This window comes from Sturnus vulgaris, chromosome 2 (assembly GCF_052056855.1).
Source record: "Sturnus vulgaris isolate bStuVul1 chromosome 2, bStuVul1.hap1, whole genome shotgun sequence".
NCBI lineage: Eukaryota > Metazoa > Chordata > Aves > Passeriformes > Sturnidae > Sturnus > Sturnus vulgaris.
Window position 1 is genome coordinate 87822050 of NC_142244.1, and position 23201 is coordinate 87845250.

The 23201-nt window shown below is 39.5% G+C and overlaps 1 protein-coding gene across 1 annotated transcript in view; it reads left to right on the forward strand.

The window, feature by feature from the left end:
• ATP10A (ATPase phospholipid transporting 10A (putative)) overlaps positions 1-23201 on the forward strand; it is a 110396-nt gene that overhangs the window by 38419 nt on the left and 48776 nt on the right. The window contains exons 2-3 of the mRNA XM_014892538.2: positions 4595-4799; positions 22197-22282. Coding sequence (XP_014748024.1) covers positions 4595-4799; positions 22197-22282 — 291 coding nt within the window. The remainder of the gene's footprint in view (positions 1-4594; positions 4800-22196; positions 22283-23201) is intronic.

Consider the following 23201-nt stretch of genomic DNA (forward strand, 5'->3'; position numbering starts at 1 on the left):
GTTCATCATGGTTTGTAGCATTCATTTCTTGTAGCATCAGCCTTAAGTATATTGTAGGTAAAAAAATGTATCTTCAGGCTCCTGATAAATGAGGGCAGGTAGAACTAGATTGTGGGGTGTTGGCTTCTGAGCTAGATATCCATGTCACAGTTTTCTTGTGACCATTGTAGGGGACTGGACTCACTGAGGTGCTTCCTCCCATTCCTGTGTTCCTGCTAGAGCTCTTTAAGCCTTTCATAAAAATGTTCTAGGAGGTTTGATGATGCTTTTGTTAACAAATCTCTTGCAAACAGTGCCTGCAGCTGCCACAAATGAGTGGTTTAGGCCACTGCAAGAGTAACAATCAAAGGTATTACCAAAAGCAGATTTTAACATAAATTTGTGAAAGCGTGACTTAAAAGAATTTGATAGCAAGGTTCACTTTATTACTACAGAGATGAAGCATACAGGGAAAGCAGAATTATAATGAATTTTGCATGATTTACACAAGGGCCAAGGTAAGGGTACGTGAGGTAACGCAGATTTCCCCGTTGAGTTGTGACTTACAGAATGGACCCACTTGCTTTCTAAACTTCTGATGGAGCCTAAGTGCAACTCAATCCAAACCCCATCTTAGCCTTCATACATGGGGTATCTAAAGGATTTAATAGAGAAATCCTGCTGTTGGGTCATAAAATTCAGGATGGACTCCCTTTCTAAACTTCAGACGCAACCTAGGTGCCTAGGTGTGGCTGAGTCCAGTCTTAGCTTCACACCTGAGCAATGGTTTATGTCTGTAAGATTTAGCAGCACTCAGTAATTGACTAATTTAATATTTACAAAGTGATTAAATAGGATTAACCTTAAATCAAAATAGTAACTCAGTTATCTGTAGGGTGTTTAAATCAATTCACACGTGCATGCACACAGACACAAAGATGCATGTGTGTATGTATATATTTATATATGCACAAAATTCCACTTTGTTTCACTGGGGTGTCAGTGAATTACATTGAATGTCTTGGCATTTCTCAATGAGAGAAGCTTGAGTGTCGAGGATTGGGGGTGTCAGCCCCGGCCAGCTCATCAGCTTTTGGTGACAGTCCTCTGAGTACTGCAACTTGATAATTTGCAAGCTCCAAATTGGCATCCCACTCTAAGGGACATGCTGGTACAGCCTGCCCTGGTCTGGTAGAACTCAAAGGGCCTCACTTAGAACCAGTGTTCACAAGATGACTGGCATTTTTTTCATTAGTCCATTTCTATCCTGACTGTAACCCAAGTTAATAATTACTGAAATTATTCAAAAGCCCAGTTTCACTGGGGTTATGATTCAGGTGAGTAATGTTCCAAGGCTATTAGGGGATGTCTGATTATTTCTCATTGCCCTCCTTGGTCAGATAGCACATGTCCCTGATATGAGCAGTGCCACTCCACCTTAGCCGTGCAAGGGTTCCTGGTATGCTCAAGGGACATTTTCACTGCCCAACTCATTACACAAAAACCAAGGCCTAATGAGAATTATTGAAATTGTAGAACAGGCTTGAGGAGGTAGAACAGACCCCAGCAGGGGTAGGGAATGCACCACCACAGAAGCCCTGTACTGAGACTGCAGAGGACTGCCATCCTTTTGAGCTCGTTCTCTTATAGGACAGCTGTTTTTTCTAACTCTCTGTATTGTATAACTTTACTGGCACAGTATAACAGCAAGAATAAACATTTAGTAGTTAATATAAAACTTGGACAACAAAGTCCTGTCTCTGCAGAATCAATGGAAAAAGCTTAACCTTATCAGTGGGGTCACTTGGTGTGTTTGTACTGGCTGCAGATTATGATGGCTGGCTGGAGGTGATCTAACCTGCATGTTCAGGGGACTAAGCTGAGCATGTTAAAGGAAAGCTTCATAGGGCCTGATGTATTCATGACCCAGATGGTTTCTGAACCAACTCATGTGAAGACACTATCATACCATATTCTGCAGAGAGGGCTTGCAGTGACCACTCACTGGCTGCAGTGAGACAAGTCTCAGTTCAGAGCTCTGCTAGAGGACACAGAGCAGCTCAATCTAAAGAGGATTTGGAAGCAATTTTCCATGAAGACAGTAATTTTCCATCCATTATTGACCCTTGTTAGCAAAGAGCTGATCAAGTAGAATATGGGGCCAAATTGTTCCCATGTGCCTAATGAAGGGGGCTGTGCCCTGGGGCCCTGGTGCATGTCCAAGAGGTCTTGCATTCATAGATTTATTGAATCATGATATGGTTTGGCTTGGTAAGGACTTTTAAAGATCGCTTAGTCCAATACTCCTGCCAGGAGCAGGGACACTGTTCAATATATTAGGCTGCTCAAAGTCCCATTTTGAACACTTCCAGGGAGGGGCATCCACAGCTTCACTGGGCAACCTGTTCCAGTGTCCCAGCAGCTTCACCATAAGAAGTTTCTCCCCTATGTCTCGTCTAAACCTGTCTTTTTTCATTTCAAAACCATTACCCCTTGTCCTGTGGCTATCTGCACTGATAATAATTGTCTTTTTTACAAATACCCTTTTTATATTGAAAGACCACAATAAGGTCTCCCTGCAGCCTTCTCTTTTCCAGGCTGAACAACTTCATTTATTCCAGCAGAGCCATTTGGCCTTGTGTTGCTTGTTATCCACCCTTCCTGCCACCGTGTATATAGTTGTGGCAGTTGCTAAGCATGTGAGGGATGAGGAAATGCTAAAATAGCAATGCTTTTCAGACAATAGAAATTAAATAAAAAATAGTAGTGCTTATAGCATAATATGGGACTACTTGCTATTTTTATCCTGATTGTGCTTTTGTACTGCTGCTCCTTGTACATGCATTTGTACACCTCCCAGTTTCACAGGTAAATTAAAAAGGATGAAAAACAACAGACACATGTAAAGGGATTTGGAGTTAGAGATTGCAGAGCTAACAAACCCTTCAGATCTGCAGTGCAGTAATTTGTTCTGTGTTATGGCACAATGGGTTTCAAAGCAATTCATACTCATTAGCAGAGAAAGCTAAATGTTTGTTTCAGCCTGATTATGAAGAAAATGTGTAATTTCAGCACCTAGTAGGTGTATTACCTGCCTTTGCTAGATTATCATGATTTACGCTTGGTTTGTACTAATCCTTTTCAGGTTTTATCCGAATAGAAATCACAACCATATTTTTCATTCTTCCCCTTATAAACTGGATGTTATGAAAAGACAATGAAGAAATTCTGGGGGATAAAATCTGATCTGATGCTTGACCCTTTATTGTTCAGGATTTTGGCAAAATGTATGAATAAATGCCAATTAAGTTACTGATTGCTCTAACACCATTGAAGGTATAACTATCAGTAAAACCAAAGTAACAACATTGTCAGGACTTCTTGTTTACACTTTGTTACTAATTTATTCACATTACTGCTGAAAGTGATGTTTTTTAAAATAATATACTTTAAACAACATAAGACAGCCACCACCACCTCTCTCCACCCCTTTGCAGAATCCCATTCTGGCAGTTAAAATGCTGTCCCAGGAGATGGTCTCTGGTGACAGTGGCAGCATTGACAATTGTCTTGGTCCTCACAAAGCAGAAGGCCTTCTAATGGCTTAGAAAAGTGTCAGCATGTTAGCTTCCCATTTTCAGGAGGTATTTTAACAAGTCAATATTGGGGCTGTTTCAAAATTGATTTCTTTCAATATCACAACAGAATAAATCACTTTCCACAAACGCCAGGAAAGCCCATGAGTCTATGCCTGCTATAAAACTAAAATCTGGAATTTTAGCTAAAATTATTTAAGCAGTCAGTTAAGTTTTTTAAGTTTAAAACTAAAAAAAGTAGCAAATTAGCGTGACCTTTAAAACTAGAGAGGTTTAGTGCTTATACTCCAAAATGAAAAGTTCAGAGTAACTAAGCTATGTAACAGCACTTCAGCTAGAATGGGAATAGCATAGAAATACTTGAAAGAAATTAGAGTGTCCTTTCCCAGTAGAGTAGTTAGTATGGCATTTTACCACACAGCATATCTTTGTAGTTCTAGGTTTAGTCATGAATAGTAGAAATTCCTCTCCGTAGGGATCTTTGTCCAGCTATGACATGCAGCAGTGTACAGAGTTGGTCCCTGTTGGAAGAAGGGAACAAGGGGAAGCTCTGTGAGAGTGCATCAGAGGGTGACACATGAGGGAGGACATTTAGGAGCTATTCCAGGCAGGTGTCCTACGCCCAGACCTGTTCTCATTTTCTCTCTTGCCCTAAAAGTGACTCCTTTTCACAAAGTTTGGGCACAGGCCCTCTTTCCTTCCTAGGATCATATGAGTGAGAAAGAAGAAGGTGTGAAGCTCCTGTTTACCCTGCTTAGTCAAGTCTGACATCAACATGTTTTCCTCTGGATCTTAAAAGAGGGTCTTGGTAACTCAGACCTGGTTCTGAGTCACTGGGAAATTGCCTCTTGGCACTCTGCATTGACTTTTCTCAAAGTAACTTGAGAGTTCCTGAGGACCTTCCAAAGGCGCTCCTCTAACGAGTACTCCTGTTACAAATCAAACCACATTTATCAGGAGCATCTCAGTCTGTGCAATTTTTTTCATTAAAAGTCTTGTATATGTCTTTTTTTTTTCAGAAATGAGAAGAAATATATAAGTCGATACTGGAAAGAAGTGAAAGTCGGAGACTTTGTGCAGCTCCGCTGTAATGAAATTATACCTGCTGACATATTGCTGCTCTCCTCGAGTGATCCTGATGGGCTGTGCCACATAGAAACAGCCAACCTGGATGGTGAAACTAACTTAAAACAAAGACAGGTGGTGAGGAGGTTCTTAGAGCTGGTAAGTCTCCATTCCTAACTCGTATTTGAGATAAGTATTTCTTTCAAATAAGTAGCTGTTTACGAATACACTCCACACCAGCTAAATCTGCTTGATCTAATAGTGCTAATAAACTACTGTTATGGTTGTCATTAAAATGCTAGCACTTGCCAACAGCTGACCTCATCATAATATCAGAAATTTTACCATCATTTTCCCCTGAATCTGAATAGGAATTATTTGGGGCAATTGTATGTGGTTGGAAAATGTTAGAGGATTTTAATGGCTTCTATTGTAGCTCAGTTCTTGAAAACACATTTTAACTGCCCAAGGAGAAGATACTTAAATATTAACATGTACTTTTCCTGTCTGCAAACCAGATCAGTTTCAATTAGGAATCTGCCTAAAACTCTGTGTTGCAGAGCAACAGCACTTGGAGCGTTAAAGCTTGTAAGATTTAAAAGGACAACAAGCATTCATTCTGGAGGTATCTGCGCTCAAAAACGCTTTTACTGCTCTCTCACTGTGCTTATCTCTCCCCGACAGCACTATTTTGAAACAAAACATAATCCAGATCAGTTACTGTCAGCAGAATTAGAGGAAATTACCTGAAGTTTTACTTGCTTTAATGATGTTATTGAAATAGTATTTATTTGTATGCCCTCCTCTCCCATCCCTCTTACCAGCTTACTCCAGCTTCCTGTATTTGTCAGGAAAAAACCTATTTTTTAGAACTCAGCTGCATTGGTTCTCCTAGTAGCACTTCTAATTTGAGGGATTTTGCAAACAATGGGAGCTGTTGCCGTTACCACTGTCATCAAAGGCAACTACAGAAGCCTGTGGTTGTACTGAGAAAGATCAGCATTAATGAAGTTATTATCCAGCCAACAGGATAAAAGTCAATGTGCCTTCCAAATAATTGTTTATGGTAGGTAGACCTTTTCTCTAAATAGGTTGTAGAAATGTGAGATAAGGACTTGTTTAATGATTAGTGATTTCCACACAGAATTTAGACATGACAAAGCACCTACCACTGTGGCAACAAGCTCAATCAGCTATAGGCCAAATGTTTCAAAAACTCTTATTGTTTCAAAGTTAATTGAATTGCTGCTCAAACCTCCCATCCTGTTCCTGCTCAGAGGAAATCTCTCCCAGTGGATAGAGCTTCAGGGAGGTGCTCAGATGATATATCCCATTTTTCTGCCAACATAGACTTCTTACATGACTTCAGGTACATTATGTAGGACAAAAACTGTAGATTTCATTTGGGTAACTGAACACAGGTGTGTTTTTGCATTTGTGAGTACATTTATAAGCTAAGGGCACATTCCAGCTTTGTCTCAAAGGGAAGGTACCAGGTCCTCCACTCATCCACAGCAGAAGGTTGGATTTCTGTCATGTGAGACCACTGGACACACATCATTAGGTGTTGGTAAACATGGTGAAAGGAATCAATATGTCCAGCTACAAATTATCAGAAAACTGGCTTTCAAGACCCTTGCTTCCCGAAGGAGTCCCTTATACTGTCTTGGGATCCCCAGCTCCCTGGCAGCAGAGTAGTGATTCAGCATTCCTGGAAGCTGTCAGGCTGAGGACACCTGCCAGCCCTACAGACTGCCCTGCTCCTCTGAGCTGTGACACCTAGATGTGTGCCTGAGCCCATTAGTTGTGGAGTCACTTCTGTGTCTTCAATCAATGATCCCATGAATGCATTAACACAGCAGGATAACCAGGAGGGAGTACCCTAGCAACATTATGTTTGGCATTCCCAGTGAGGTTTAAATTGCTGATCCAAACCAGGCAGCTGAAGACTTCAGCTCTGGGATTTGTACACTTTGGCAAGACCTGTAACCTTTAGACTGTTGTGTAGAAGTGAGTGGCAGTGCCGTTTCCTCCTCAAACAGGTCAAAGGTCATCAAAGACTGAATTGGGTCTCGTTGAGGAAGAAGGCTGAGGAAACAGTTCCTGCCTTGGGAGGCATATGTGCCACGCACATCACAATATATGTGGCATGGCTAGCTCAGCATACCGTGCTTTACTGAGGAAATTAGCTACCATATAGATTACTTGCAGTCAGCTTTGTAGACACCTAGCACACTTTGGATTTCCAGGCCATCCTCCTTCCATGTCTTAGTTCTCTGTATCATAAGATAATTATGGAACTTCTCTATCTCAAAAGTGTGCTCAGAAAAATGTGGATAAATATTTTTAAAAATAAATTTCACATCACAAGGTGCCAAGCTGCAGTAGCTGTGAGGTCCATAGTAAATTGTCAGGGGTTAAACTGAGGTCAGTGACAAAAAGCTCATTCATTACAATGAAAACAGGACTGGTCCTTAAGGAGTCAAGTATTGAAAGAGAACTTGTAAGAAAACCACATGTGATTACCTCCCCTCTCTTAAAATAGCTGAGAAAGCAGGAAATATCCAAGCCTGGGTTCCTGCATCAACTAAGTTGTAGTCAAAGTGCACACTCGCAAGTAAGAAGTCTTCAGCAGCTGCAGCATCACAGAACCTCTCTGTAACAGCACCCCATATGTTATCCAGTGGAATACTTGCCATCCTCATGAAAATCTTGGCCAAAACCTCTCTAAGCATACTGTTAATTCATGCAGCAGCATTAGCTTTCACACTCCATACTAATAGGGATAAGCTCTTACTGATTCTTGTATTGCCTTGCTGAGAGACACTCAGCAGTGGGATAGAGGGAGGTGCTTGGAAAATGTTGGATGAATAGTAGGACCACAGCCAAGTAGCATGGAATAAGAAGGTGATGCCTGTCTGTTGGACTGAAGTTCAGTTCCTATCTGGATATGTCTTAAGTTGTCACAACTGGAGAGAGCTTATTGTTAGATCTCATAAAATACTTTGGATGGCAAACATTTTCTTGCACCTAGTGTTAACCTTCCTTTTGCCAAGCCTCAGAGAAGCTTATTCCCAAGTCTCTTACAAGACCTGCATCCCAACCTGTTTACGCTTTGGCTGAGAATGCTTTTATATTTTTTTATGAACACTCTGCTCAGAGCAACTCTGTTTATAGCTGTCTGGTTCTGTGTCACTCTGCAGCCCTGTTGTTCAAGCAGGAAAACAAACAAATAAATTATGTAGTCCTGACCCTCTCTTTCCCACACTGCTAAACACTTTCCCCACCTCCCTTACAGAATGGTGTGCCTTGTCATGTGGCTTATCACAGGACAACAACCAGATTTTTTGGAAGCTTCTTTTCAAAGTATCAGCTGTTAATAGCTGTCTTTGAATAATGTCTCTGTATCAGTATCTCAAGTTTTTAAAAGAAACTCTTACAAAGGTTGGCTTGTCTGTGCTTCATATATGAGCTAACTGATAATTTTGGATCACATGCCTGTGAAGCAGGTCAATGAAGGATAGCTATTTCTATACCTGTCACTCAGCTGGGCATGGGAATGGAGTGGGGGTGGCAGCAGGAACTGTTGTTTTAAGATAAAGCTTTTTTGATTCTGTTCCTGTCCTGTGCTCACCCACGCAATTTACAGCCCTGAAGATCTGTGCTGAGCTCTCAGAGGGAGCCTGGTTGCCAATTTGGGGTCACTGAAGTGGTGTGCACTGGCCACTACATTTTCTCCAAAGGCCAGCGAGACCAGCACTGTTATGTTGGGTACAACTGTTCTCTGGAAAGGCCGCTGTTCCCCCAGCATCCTCTGAAGAATCTTTGTGTGTTCCTTTTCAGCAGTAACAGCATATCAGGTCCCTCATCTGAGAAAGGAAAAGGCCTTATTGTGTCCCTCTTCGAAACCTTTGTTCAGAAAAGTAGCATTCTGATACCTTTTTAGCCTGACTCTTGAAGAAGCAATAAGAAATTATAAAAGTTTTTCTGTATCCTTGTCTCTGGTGCTTTGCAGGCACTATTTTACTCTGAACATATGCTCAGAAGGTCCAGGATCAGCATTTTTGTGCTTGGATTGCATCTCCCCACTTGTGAATTCCAGGAAACTGTTTTCCTTTATAGTGCAAGTGACCATAAATACTGCTTATTTTAGTGCTGCTTTGAATTGTCTGAGTAGTTTATAGTAGACTGGGAACATACTGCTTGTTAGATTTGCATGTTTGTTAATGAATGCAATCTGTCAGACATGAGCCTGTACTTTGTGTACGTGATTCTACACCTTATCAATACACAAGGTGTGAGAAGTCACTGATACATTCCTCTGGCTTCCATGTCTGAAGACACCAGTTTGAATTATACCTTGTTGCAGACTCAATATAGTCAAGAAAAAAGAAAGTCACTCAGTGGGTAGATTAAAAAAAGAATAAAAGAAAACAGAGGATTTTACAAAGGCCTTGACATTTTTTCCTCCAAGACTTTAAATACTGTGTTCTTGTTATTCTGCTACTACAGCAACAGGATGTGTTAGAAATGTTTAAAATAGCCAGAAACATACTTCTGCATGCTCTAAAATGAACAGGATAGTGGACTGTCTTCACCCTGAAATACTGATCAGGTTCCTGTGTATAGAATGACTCACTGGCAAGGGCAGCTGGGAGAAAGCACTGTGCTAAACCTCACTGTTTGTGGTCTAACATTGTTAGTTGTGACCAGTAAACATCTCTTGGAAAAAAAAAAAGAACCAAACCAACCTACCAAACCAACCAAACCTCCTCATTGTAGGTATTCTACTCATTTCCTTCTAATTTCAAACCCACCCTCACTGCTGCCAAGTCACAGCAGGCATTTCTGGTGCACTGGATCTAATAGGAGACACGGTAGGCAGGAGGAATCAATGTGTTTTCTGTGCTGCTCTGCGAGCTGCCGTGCCACCACACCCTCTGCAGTTGCTTATGGAATGTTTTCCATCCATCTGAGACGTCATGCCAGCCGCTCTTCAGAGACTGGATAAGCAGATACAGCTCGGGCTGCGAGAGCTCAAAACTCCCTTTCAGATTTCATAAACTTGATTTAGGATATTTTGATAGTATGAATCTAGACTCATGAAAAACATTTACATTTCCGTGCTCCACTGTTTTTACTCAGTATGCCTTTTAACAAAATCCACAAAGACTCACTGTGGATTCTGGAGCAGCTTATAGTTTATTAACCACTGCCCCTGTCCTGGATGTTTATGTGGAAAGCTTCAGTTCAGCTGAAAGCTAAGCTAAATGTAGCAGCTGCCATCCTCTGTGAGAAGGTTCATGTATCCCTGTGGGGGTTGATGGGGGTAGGAGATGCAATTTTTTCTTTCTCATTTTCTCCTAAAAGTAGAATTTCCTTCAAAACAAACTTATTACTAGCATAATTAAACAGGTTTAGATAAGCCTTGCAAATTACTTTGTGACTTATTTACTTCATCTGAAAAGCACATCTGAATTTGATGTCTGCCTGTTTGGGAGGTTCATTTGCATGCAGACTAGTACCAAAATAACTGATGAATCTGATTTCCTCACAAGTCAGTTTGTGAACACTTCTGGAATATGTATAAATGCAGAGACTGTGCTTACTGCAGGCGTATTTTTTTCATCAGTCCTAGCCTAGAAGTTGGGCTAAATTGACAGAGCCAGCTTTCATTACCAGCCAGCCCTTCCTGGTCCTGCACTGTACTGGAAATACATTGGATGCAGCTGGACTTGGAGAAACAGTCCTACAGGAACCTGTTCCAAGCATTAAGCCATTAATACAATTTATTTTTTCCCTGTGAGTCCCAGGTAGGAGCTAACCCAGAAGAGAAGATGGTTTTCTAGTAGGACTGCACTGTAAGCCTGACTTGGTGGCTCCAGACTGCTCTGTGTATGAGGTACTTTGACAAGGGCAACTCATGCTGATTGTATGTAAACAACTCACAGGGCAGCCTTGGTATCTCAGTGTAAATGTTGCTTTTGCATTCAGTTTTTACTCACTCAAAGAAAAATATTTTTAAAAAATAAAGAAAATAAAGCAATTTTCAAATGTTTAGCCTAAACTAATCTTAGATTTCTTGTGCAGCAATCTGCATTGTCTAAATTAGCCCAGTTTGAGTTGAGAGAACAGTTGAAGTTAAACCAGTTAACTTACCTGTTGATATGAGTTTCTTATCTCAAAGAGCCTGAATGAGTCTTCTAAAGCAAGACAAGAGAGGTATATCTATATTCTCCCTGTTGCTTCTTGTTTTACTAGTATCCTCAGGCATGAGGGATAATCAGTGGGAATAGTACACTATTATAATTAAGTAGATGGGAATTAATCAGCATGCTCACTGTAGTTTGACTCAGTGTTGTTTTGACTATGAGTACTTTAATAAGATAGAATCAGGCCACAATAGCAGTAACTGCCTCTCTGGCATCTTTTGGAGGTTATCCCTTGTGCATTTATTTTTTGCAGTAGTTTGAGAAGGTTCAGAAAGTGATGAAAATTGGCTTGAAAATTCCAGATATGCACATGTTAAAACATCAGATTAGTGCTCCATCCCACGGGTGTTGCCAAAATTAATTTTCCCAAGGGAAAAGAAAGTTTAAAAAAATGAACCAAACAAACAAAAGTAAACAATGGTTTTTGCTATGCACTACCAGAATATTAAATTAAAATCTATTGTTTTTTAGTTTTGCAGTTTAGCTGAAGATTTTAGAGAAAAAAGTCTTGTAAAAAGACTTGTGTTTGTCAGTACAAAATGAAAGCATGTCACACCCTGAGAAGAACTTTTGTCTGAGGTAATGCCTTGAACATTCAGTAGATTTCTTAGATGGGGTGAATTGTTACGAAAATCTCTACACCTATATTGTTGTATCTTTTTTTTTTATAGTATCTTGTTCAGAGATGACTTGTGTGGAAACTGTGAACATGTCTAGTTAAAGAGGAAGCAACTGCTGTCTCTCTAACAGCGAAACAAACATATAATAGATGTGTGCAGGACAGCCTGGTGCAGAGAATGACCCAGGTTGGTGCTGTGGCAAACTCTGTCTGAGCTAAACGTGCTAAAGGAAGGCTTCGAGAACAATTTTTCACTCCACATCTAACCATGGCACGTAGTCAGCAGTCCCACACTGGCAGGCATGGGGAAGTAAAAAAACTCTAGAATGATGGTTAACTTCCTCCTTGGTCAGCTTTGGGCACGGTTATCATCTCTTTCTAGTTTCCATTGCACAGGTGTCCAGGCCACAAGTTTGCATTTTGAGAGAGCTTTATTAGAGAGACAAAGAATTTGAATAACTGTAAGAGAAAATTTTGTATATAGTAATGTAAGCAATAGCAGAGAGGGGGAGAGTAGAGTCCTGAGAGTCTGAACAGTGCTGAGTAGTTGACTTTTGCCATTGGCATTAGTTGTTTGGTTTTGTGTTTAAATGTAGGTTAAAGGGGCTAACTTGATGAATCTAAGTTTGAGTGTCATGGCTGTGAAGGACCTCTCATCCCTAGGGTAATCCTTCCAGCACTGGTGGAACAGTAGAAAATCCATGTAAGGAAATGTATTATGCCAGTGCTTGTGCTGCATCAAAGCTCTGTAGAGGCAGGAAATTTCATTCTCTGTATCATTAACCCAGGATTTCTTCATTTTGCTGTTTCACTGAAAAAATATTAGAAAACAAAAAGGAATTTCAGGTCAATGGAGAAAATAAAATGCTATACTGCTTTCCAGTTATAAAAAAACAAACATTCACATTTAAAGCAATTTAGGAAGAGATTTTTTCTTTTTTTCTTTTTTTTTTTTTTTTTGTCTTGACTTTTCTGATACAGCCTAATTCAATTTTACTGAATAAATGTTTATTTCTAGAACTGTTTATTCCTTAGCCATTCATTGGCCTGAGAACAGGAAATACCTGGAATATATGTTCTTGGAAATGAATTTTTGTAATATAACACTGAGAACTCATGATTTTAGGGCCAGGATTTTCAAGTTGGAAACACATCGTATTACACTGGTCTCTGAAACCACAACCCCAGGTGGCAATATCAGTCGTTAGGAAAGGATGGGAAGACCTTCTTTTCCAGAGCAGAAGGGTTCACAGTATTGAGCCATATATTACCTCAATTACATTGGTATGGTCTCACTTTCCTTTGAAGGTACCAAGTGGAGAAGGGGTCTGCTTTTCTGCCAGAAAAGGCAGATGAACAGTATGAGAAACTCCTGTATTTATTTCAGCATCAAGGATGTGAACTCTCACCTCACTTCTCTTTTCTCCACCTGCTGCTACCCTGCAAGTCTTTTACACAATTTAGTGGTGATAAGGCATGGCGGTCATTAGAAATTTGCATTGAAATGTTACTTACATGGGAAGTGGCTGGCTGTATGTCTCAAAACTGCTATTTCAATGAAATCACGAACATTTCTGTTCATTGGTTATACTTGAGTTCATACTTTCAAGCTCTGCTATGACTCTGATGGTCAGATATTTTCCATTACGTGTGTGCTCATGAGAGAAAGAGAGCTGTGGTTGTCCTGCAGGTACATGACTGGACAAGATGCTGCTCTCCACACAGCACTATAATGCTTACACTTATATTTGGTGTTGAATTAAAAGCATCAGGAGTGCATGGAGATTTATAGACAGCAGTGCTAATACCCTCTTTCTTAATGGTACAGAAAATAGGCTGGTTTACATCAAAGCAAGGAACACAGCCTTTTGGCTTCCAAGAGAAAGAGAATTTGATTTGCATGCAACGTGGTTCAAAAATGCATATAAGTTGTCTTAAGCATTTTCCCTTCCTCTATACCAGATTGAAAACTATACCCCAAATGGCCTCATATACCTGCACGGCAATGTGGCCTGTATGGCTGAGATCAGGGGGGTCTGACTTACAGGCTGCTGCAGTGTAGTAGGAAGGGGTAGAATTGACATAGTCCTGCTATTATTTGCATGGAGGGGGGGTCGTGTCAGCTACTAAGAACCAAAAAGCAATGGACTGTCTCTTGGTACTTCATAGGAAGCTTGTGATCTTCTGGTTATATAACTGATAATGACATGAAAGAAAAATGAAACGAACTATTTCATCAATTGATGTTCTCCCTGTTGGTCTTTTGTCTGACATTTGTTCTCATTGGTTGCCCTTCAACATCTCACATTTTTTGAGTGCTTATAATAATGAATATATGCATAAGAATCATATAATCATGGAGTAATTTGGGTTCTAAGGAAACCTTTAAAGACCATTTAATCCAACACTCCTGTCAAAGGCAGGGACATCTTTCATTAGATCAGTGTTCTCAAAGCCCTGTTTAACTTGAATCAGAACACTTCAGTGATGGAATATTCACAGCTTCTCTGGGCAATCTGTTCCAGTATCTTATCATGCTTTTAGTAAAAAATGTATATTTTTGTCTAATTAAATCTACTCTCAGTTTAAAACTGTTGCCCCTTGTCCTGTCACTGCAAGCCTTAGTAAAAAGTTTCTCTTGGTCTTTCTTGTAAGCTGCTTTTATATATTGAAAGGTCTCAATGAGGTTTACTTGGAGCCTTCTCCAGGCTTAACCACAGCTCTCTCAACCTTCCTTCATGGGAGAAGTGTTCCAGCCCTCAGATCCTTTTTGTGGCTCTCCTCTGAAACCACTCTTACCTGCTACATGTCTTTTTTATACCAGAGCTGGACACAGCACTCCAGGTGGGGGTCTTATGAGAGTAGAGTAGTGGGGAAGAATCATCTCCTGCAACTTGCTGGCACACTTTTTTGATGCAACCCAGGATACAGCTGGCTTTCTGGGTTTGCCAGCACACAATTCTAGCTCATGTCCAATTTTTCATCCATTGGTATCTCCAGCACTACTCCCCAGGGCTGCTGTCAATCCATTCATCCCCCAGTCTGTATTAGTACTGGTAATTGCCCCAACCACATGTGCATGGCCTTGTTGAACTTCATGAGGTTTGTATAGACTCACCTCTAAATCCTGTAAGGTTTCTTTGGATGGCATCCCTTCCCTCCAGCATGTCAAATGCACCAGGCAGCTTGGTGTCATCTGCAAACTTCTGAGAGTGCATTCAATCCCGCTGTCTGTGTCACTGATGAATAGTGCTGGTTTCCCATACAAACGCATGGGGATCACCATTCATTACTGGTTTCCATATGGGCACCAAAGCACTGACTATAACTCTTTGGATGTGGCCATCCAGCCAATTACTGAGCCATCTAACAGGCCAAATCAAAGCTGAAGTCCAAATATTTGACTTCTACACAGAGAGCAAGACAGGTGGTGAGGAAAGCCTGCACAAGAGTAATAGACTCTGCTGTGCTGCTGTGATCTAATTCAACAGGTCATGTACACATACATATACATATACATATACATATACATATACATATACATATACATATACATATACATATACATATACATATACATATACATATACATATACATATACATATACATATACATTTATGTTTGAGTTCCACACTTATCTGAACAAAGCTGAAGACAAGACTATGCAGGAACTTTGTAGCCATTGTGCTTGCCTGAAGTATGAGGCTGTCTAGAAAGCTAAAAAGGGAAGCAAACCTCAGTCTCTGCCATAATGATACATTTTGGTTCCTCTCAGCTCATTTGCCTGTTTTGGAATTGACAAGGCCATTGTGAGTTTCCTTTCATAAGTTTCATGCAATCAGCTGGTGTCTGAAAAATAAAACACCCATGAATTCCTTGAGAAGGTGTTCTTCATTTTGTTAGTGGTGGCTTTAACACGTTGAGTGCAAAGGAGCTTGTTCAGTAGAATAGATAGCAGTTGAAAATGGACCAGAGAGGAAGCTGCTAACCGAAGTGTTCTGCAGCCATCCCAACTTCCTCCCTGTTCTGTGTATGCCAACCACAGCCTGCTGGCCTCAGACTGTTAATCTTCACAGCTGCCCCTCTGCCCTCTCTACAGAGCTAAGAGGCACGAACAGAAACAGCTGGGATTAAGAAGAGGAGGTTCACTCTGAATACCATGTTTACAGTAGGGCAGGCATGTGATGGTAAATGTTGATAAAAAATATGAATCCAAGTGAAGAAAGCATGTCAGTGTCCAGCTTGGGGAGTTTTTACTTGATTGTAACACCTTTTCACGCTGGAGATGCTTGTGGAAAGGCTGACAAAACTGTGATAATGCTGATATAAATGCTGCCCTGTAGTATTTGGAATAAAAAGTGTCTTTTCATTAGGACTGCTTCTTTCCCTCTGTGCTCCCCTGCAGTTGCAAGGGGCTGGAGTCTCTGAATTCCTTAGGCAATTGCTGCATGTTATGGGTTTCCCTCACATCCTAGAGACATTTCTTAAACACAATGCTTTGTAAGGTAAAGCTGCTTTTGTCCAGATTCCCTGTCTTCAGGCTGATGTAGGGTCATCAGGCTTTGGCGTGTTAACTGCATCCTGACTCTGTAGCTGCTACTGTTAGGTTTTACTGTTCACAAGAAAATCCCTGCATTACTAACCACTCTCTTTCCTGTCAGGACTCTGGTGTTTTTGGTGTTTTAGTTGTGGAATGATGTAAGAGCAGTGCTTGGCATTTCTCTCTTCTGAGTGAAGGATCTTAGTCCTTCCATCACCATTTCTTCTGGCAGAACTTCATCCCACAAGAAGTCAGACTGTCCAACAGTCTGAACTAGAGCAGGAGCAGGACAAGGTATATTCAGAAGCTGACCTGAGCTGTTGTGCTGCTACTTTAAAATGATTGTGCAATGTTTTTGCCACTAATCAACTGAAGTTTTCTTCCAGCACTTAAGAAATGGAGCAGAAAGACTACTAGAAGTCTTTCCAGAAAGGAGAAAGAACTGGAGAGTGGAGAGAGTTACACCTGTCTGTGAGCATGAAGCAAAAAGCCTCTGCAGGAGCAGTGTGGGCTGTACACAGAGTTTTGGGAGTCCTTGAGAGGCTTCATTTGTGGTTTAGTTGAAGCACTGAGCTAATACTGAGGTTGGCTCTTACAGACTATGCAACCATTCATTTATTTCAGTGACTGGCTTTTGGAACAGGCAGATACCACTTTCTTAATTGTCCAGATCGAGGTCTGTATTTCAGCCTTGACATACACTGTTCCCTTACCACTCTCCAGCACTACTATAATCCATAAATTAATTTATTCACACCACCATAATTTTCAGTGCATTGCTAAGAGTTGCCATCATCCTGAGGGACATTAAAACTTTTATGTGAGTATTCTCAGTGTTGTGGACCTGTATTTTTTGTACCTGTTTCTGTTCCATGATCGACTAACAGCATTTTCTTCAGCTGGCTGTTATAGAATTATTGAGGTCTTCCTAGGCCTTGCAAGCAATAAATTTTCTTTCCTGCAACTTGGATATTGCACTCTTCCCTCATATTATTTTCTACAAAGAGGAAAACTTTGGTCACCCAGAGGAAGATCAGTCCCCTAAAATGTATTTGACTTGCTCAGTTGTTCAGTGTTTCTGAACACTGAACACGTGTTACTTTTAAACAAACAATACTGAAAAAAATCCAATTATAGTAGTAGTTTTAAGTGTGAAAAACAGAATAGTTAAATTCTGATGTACAGCTGGGTCTTCTTAGTTCCTAAACATTGTAGATTCAACTGTTTCTTCCGTTTCTTGTGAATTAGTGGCACAGATAAATTGTGCCATAGAGACTAATGCAGTTTAGACATGAAAACATTTCACTATTTCAGTATATAAACAGTTCATATGCTTTGGATACATAACATCAGTATGTAATTCCAGTTGCTCATTAATAAAAGGTCAGATTAATTTTATATGGTAAAGGCAGGTTACTGCTGTGAAAAGTAGTAACAGGATGGACCAATGCATTAAAAGGATGAGTTCTTAGTGCACTTAGAAGCTTTTATACTGGAAGAGCTATTTTTCTGGGTGAGGCAGATTTTTGCCAATTAAATATTTTCTTTGAGTTGTCCTCGTGACTCCATTTCTCTCTTTTTTGTTTCCTCCAGACATACACACCAAAACAAATCTCAGAGCCCTCATCAGCCCTGCACTGCAGGGAGAAGTCTGGATAAGATCCCCAGCATAGCCAGTAAACCCAGTGTGATAAGCAGATAACTGCCACTGTCACCCAAAGCCATCCTGGGTACCCATTACTGTCCTATTGGAAGGAAGGACTGAGCATCAAAGTCGGGTTTCTGCAGCAGTGAAGTAGGGCAGATGAATAAAGCAAAAACATTTTAATAACTATGCATTATTAATATCACTAGCAGGCTATTAAATCACCCATACAACAGGGATTTAATGAAGGGAAATATGTTGTTTGAACATTGTGTAATTGTCAAACTGACTCATCTGGCATGCTTTGCTTCTTGAGCTATGACAGTTTCGTGAGGTTGCCAGCAGAACTGAAAAGGTTGGCATTTCACTGTGGAGATTCAGAATCATCTTACAGCTGAAGCTACAAAGTCATGTTGGAGACAGCTAAATTCAGTCTGCTTTTTTTGTGACAAATCTTTATACTGTCTTCATCTGTCTACCTGTTGGTTTCCCACTCTCTAAAGGCATTGTAACATTTTCTTCCCCCCAACACTTCATCTTTTTAGGGTATAAGACACAGCCCAATTATTTCAGACCTAAGATATTGTTTTAAATGGAACCTTTTTTCAGATTTAATAGCTAGTGCATTGTTAAAAAGGCTAGTCACAAAACCCTTTGCATCTGCAATTTAATTTGAAATTCAACTTTGAAGGAATCAATATTTAGCAGGTTTTTGCAGTTTGACTAGGTCTGCTTATGTAAGGAAAACAAACTTTACCATTGCTGCATTTAGACGAAGAATTAATTTCCTGAGGTTTTAAGAAAGTGGAAGAAATAGGGTTTATGTATAGGATGTTAAACATTTTCCTAGCAAGAGGAGTCCTGAAAAAATGAAATACATTCCATAGAATCTATGAGTATATAAAGTACCAAGTATCACCGTGTGTCCTCTTGACAAGTTTCAAACTTTCAGAAAGACCTATGAAGGTATTTTTACTTCCTAAGAAGTCAGCAGTTTTTTTCCAAGAAAAGCAGTGAACTAAAGCTATCTTGGAAAAATCAAAAAGTGAAGTCAGGGATTTGATGAAAGTTTCTTATTGAATCAAACTCCTTCTTTTATTTTTGTTTTATTTTCCTGCATTTTTTCATTTTGATATGACATAATATGGCAGAAGAGTTTAGCAAGAAGTGGATTTTACTCCTCCAATGTGTCTCAAGCATAATTTAATAATCTTCTGAAGCATAGTAAATTATTAGAGCATGGGTCTGGGCTCCAGGTTAAGCACTACCTAGTAGCCAGTCATCTGCCTTGAGTGAGAGCAGTAAGTTTTGCTTTACTTTATTTTATGGAGGCTTATCCTTAGAAATAGTCGTGGCAAGTAAAATGTGCATTGTAGCAAAAGTAGATTGTTCAACAGAAATAATGTGACTGACATGAACGGAATTTAGCCCTGGCCTTTGCCACCCAACAGTTTTGTAAAATACTCTGGGGAGCTCATGTGCAATCAGTGAATCTCTCCCCTGTTTTTATCAGCCAGAGTCAGTTGTGTGGATCAGTGGTGCACAAGGTGCAAGTTTGGGACACCTGCCGAGGTACCAGATAAAAAAATGAGACATGCCTTCAGAAAATTTAAAAAATGCCCCCAGCTGCTTTTTGTATATGACCCAGCCTTGTTGATGTGCACAGAAGGATGATGAGAACATCACAGAAGTCAAGATTTCAGGGAGATTAGGCACTGAAAAGCCTCATCTCAAGTTGCAGTCTGCCTAGGCTTGGAGCTTTTTATCCCTCTTGGTACTGGGACAGCTTTAATGCCCATCAGTTCTCTAAGTGGGAAGTAAAATACACAAAATCAGGCACATCAGATAACTACTGGACAAAGGTCTGGGCCAGTTCGATGTTTGACCATATTTTGATCTTATTTCTTGTGACTTTACTGTGATGCAGAAATTCAGTGTAAGAAAAAATTAAAAGTAATGGTGGAGATTTTTTTAATGGACTTTTACCAAGAAAAAAGAGCAAATCTGTGCACTGTAAAAAGAACACTATTGGCTTTAACTTCTGTCTAACTGCAGCTTCTCAGCTGCTAATACATGAGAACATCATCACAGTTTGTGTTTCAATTGCTGTCAAAGTGTGAGTATCAGCAGTGAAAAGAGCAAAACTTTGATCATCGTGAAATCTTGGATTAAATTTGTGCTTCTTTGTAACTACTGAAAGCAGTCACACACTGTATTTACATATTTGTTCTTTCGTTTACCAAAAGGTATTTTCACATCAAAACAGTGTCATCAGCTGTAATATACAGCGTATATCTGCCCTTCCATTTCACAGGAAAGAGATGGAGCGGTTTGATTTACTAATAAACCAAAGGGATTTTGCCATAAATCAGAATCCATCAGCTTTTTTTCCTTACATAAACTACTATTGGATTTTCACTCCCAGATATTATCTGGGTAAATACCATAATCACATATTTCAAGTTAATTGTAACAGAACACAAATATACAGACAGATTTAATGATAAAGGACTTCTAGTTCCAAAACTGAGTCATAAATGAAAAGAAATCAACAAACAAAAGAGGGAGAAAGACAATATTGCATGGTACTGATAGGGAGATTGGGTACATTTAGTCCTCTCTGAACTTGACAAGATTTTTCTTTTTTTGTGAAGACTTTAGAAGCCTCTAGATTTAAATACCTTTTTTAAATCTTTATTTGTGAAACCTAAACCTTGGTGGCAGGTTTTCTTAGCAGAAAGGGAATTCAGCTGTCCAACTGTTCTAGAAGATACTGCGTCCAGTCACACTCTCTGCTGAGTTCAGCAGCCATACAAGAACTGCATTTTATTACTGTGGGTTTTATTATTAGGTGTCTCTAAGATTCTCTCACATTCATTAAGGATGTTAGGATTTCTTTTCTTCTTTAAGACCACTGGATGAAAATTTGTGCTAAATTACATGTATTATATTTTTTTTTTATTATAAGGAGAAAAGAAATGTTTCTCATTCCATCCAATCTATAAAACAGTGGTAAATGTCTGTAGATTATTTTTCCTATACCTTTTATTTTCTTTCTTCTGCCAAGGAACATACTGGGGCAAGGAAGGTAAAGATCATCCTTTGGGACAGCAGAGCAGGTGTTATTTCTTGCTAAGGCTCAAGTTCTTGACTGCCAACATTGATGTAATTTGGGGAGTCTGATTCTCAGCAAAGCAGTCTATTCAGAGCTGTCCTTTGTTTTTATTCCTTTTTTTTCCCCCTTGTTTACAAGCTGAATTTTGCACGTCAAAATTTTTCTTTCCTCCAGTGAGCTGTAGCTGTCTCTAAGTGACAGCCCATTTTCACAGCTCTCTTTATCATCTCGTGTTTCTTGAAAATACAGAAAAGGTTTTCAAAAGTCTCAGGCGTGGGTGGTTTGAATTGTCACCTATATAGTGTAAGTCTGTCTTTCTTCCAGATGTAACCAGTAGAAAAATGGAGGGTGTTGGTTTTCATGCTGACGTATCCTCTAGTTTCTTTTATCTCTTTCTCAGAATCTGGTTTCTTTCACCTGAGTAGAGTCAACATCAGAAAATCCCAGAGACACCTGTGTGTTTCAGAGAAACTGGCAATAAGAGCATGTCTATCCTGTGATTACTGGTTCTCAGTCAACCATTCTCACAAGTTTACTCTAAAAGTAGTGGTTAGGGTCTCCAGCAGCTCAGCAAAACTACTATAAAACATAAAATATGCTGTTACTATTGCAAGCTTAATAATATAATTCACAATTAGTTCCTTTATTCAAATGGTATTCAAAGCAGCTTTATAAAAGTAGTCCTTGTTGATGGAGATAAACAGCCTTCTCTGCAGCACCAGGATCAAATATGTCTGCTTCCAGTGTGTAATTTGATCTAGTAAAGAAAGGAGATCCTTGATTTTTATTTAACAAAATACAGCAATTTTGCTGTGATATAATGTTTTTTCTCATACACAACAAGGTGCTAACTACAGGTAAACTTAAATAGTCAGCAACAATACCAGTTTCAGAGTAATGAGCTAGACAATCAAGAAGGTTTTTAAGTGATAATTAAGAAAAAGTTATTCTGCTCTGTGTGTGTAATTTACTGTAGTAGATTAATTTATCTCTGTTGGCATAAAGCAATTAGAAGTCTTGCTAATATTTCAAAAGCTCATGTTAGCTTTTTGATAATTTGCAGTGTATTGACTTATATTGTCCTAAATTTTCACAGGCTTCACTGAACATGAAGGATAATGATAATATTTAAGATTTTGAGACTTTTCTAGGTAAATTTCATGTTTCCACTACAGGTCAAATTCATTTGGCATCTTCCAGTTGCAGAACAGAAGTCATCCTTGTAAGGGAGATTTTGGGAGGCATCTTTGGATCTTTTTTTCCCAGGCGCCTTTGATTTTCAGTGCCAGTGGTCTGCATCTTTGCTTTCGTTGCCTTTGGAATAAAACTGGACTTTATTACATTACAAAAACTAGAAAGGAAAGTTATTTTGGATATAATTTTCAAGTCTTTGCTCTAAATAATGAACACTCTTATTATTCCAGGACTCAGAATTTGACCCCTTGAAGTTCACCAGTGTGATTGAATGTGAGAAGCCAAACAATGACTTAAGTAGGTTTCGAGGTTACATGTGAGTATTTCATATAGTATCCTTCAGTATACACTCGTTTTCTCTAAAATGGAATAAAATAAATGCTTGTTTGCTTTGGGCTGTCTTCTCTAAGTTGCATCATCATCGCATCTAAATAGGGCTGTTTATTTAAAGTTCTTTTAGAGGATCCTCACTTCAGGGTGAGATGGGAACCTCATGTTTCCATTCCTTAGGATGGATTTATTTGCTACCTTCAATCAGCTTACACTGCAGAAATGAATGTATGAAGCACTGTAGTTACAGGCACTCTTCTCCTTTTCCTCCATGGATCAAAAAACCCCATCTGGAAATGGGAAGAAATAGAAAATAAGTCCAAGAGAGGCAACAAACAAACAAAATCTTGTACACTTTCATGAAGATGAGTCTATTGGATGTTTCTTTTAATATATGTTTCATTGAGGAAAATCAGAAGGCAAAACTGATATTTCTCCAGCTATGGCATGGTTCCTATCTTCTTATTCAGATAAAATAAAATGATTGGCTCACACGATGGTATGCTTGTGCATTACCACATCACCTATGCCCACTTGACTTAATTCTAAACAAACAGAGCTACATTAACAAGGTTCTTATCTCTGGCCAATCAGTCCTTCTCAGAAAAAAACTTTTTAGGGTGTGCAAAGCACTTTGCTTCTTCTGTAGCCTGATCTGTAGTGTAAAGGTATGTTGATTGTAGTGGCTTAGGAGATGCACTCTTGCATGACTTATTTTTCTACAGTCTGTTAACCACGTGGAGAGTGAGAGCCTAGGATACATAATTTTTGCCCAAATTTTAATGATGAGAGTTAAATTGACACAATTCTGTTTCAAAGACAATGATTTACCACCTATGTTGATTAGGAGTGATAAGCAGTATTAAATTGTGTAAATGTCACAAGGTAAATTGCTGAAGCTTGGG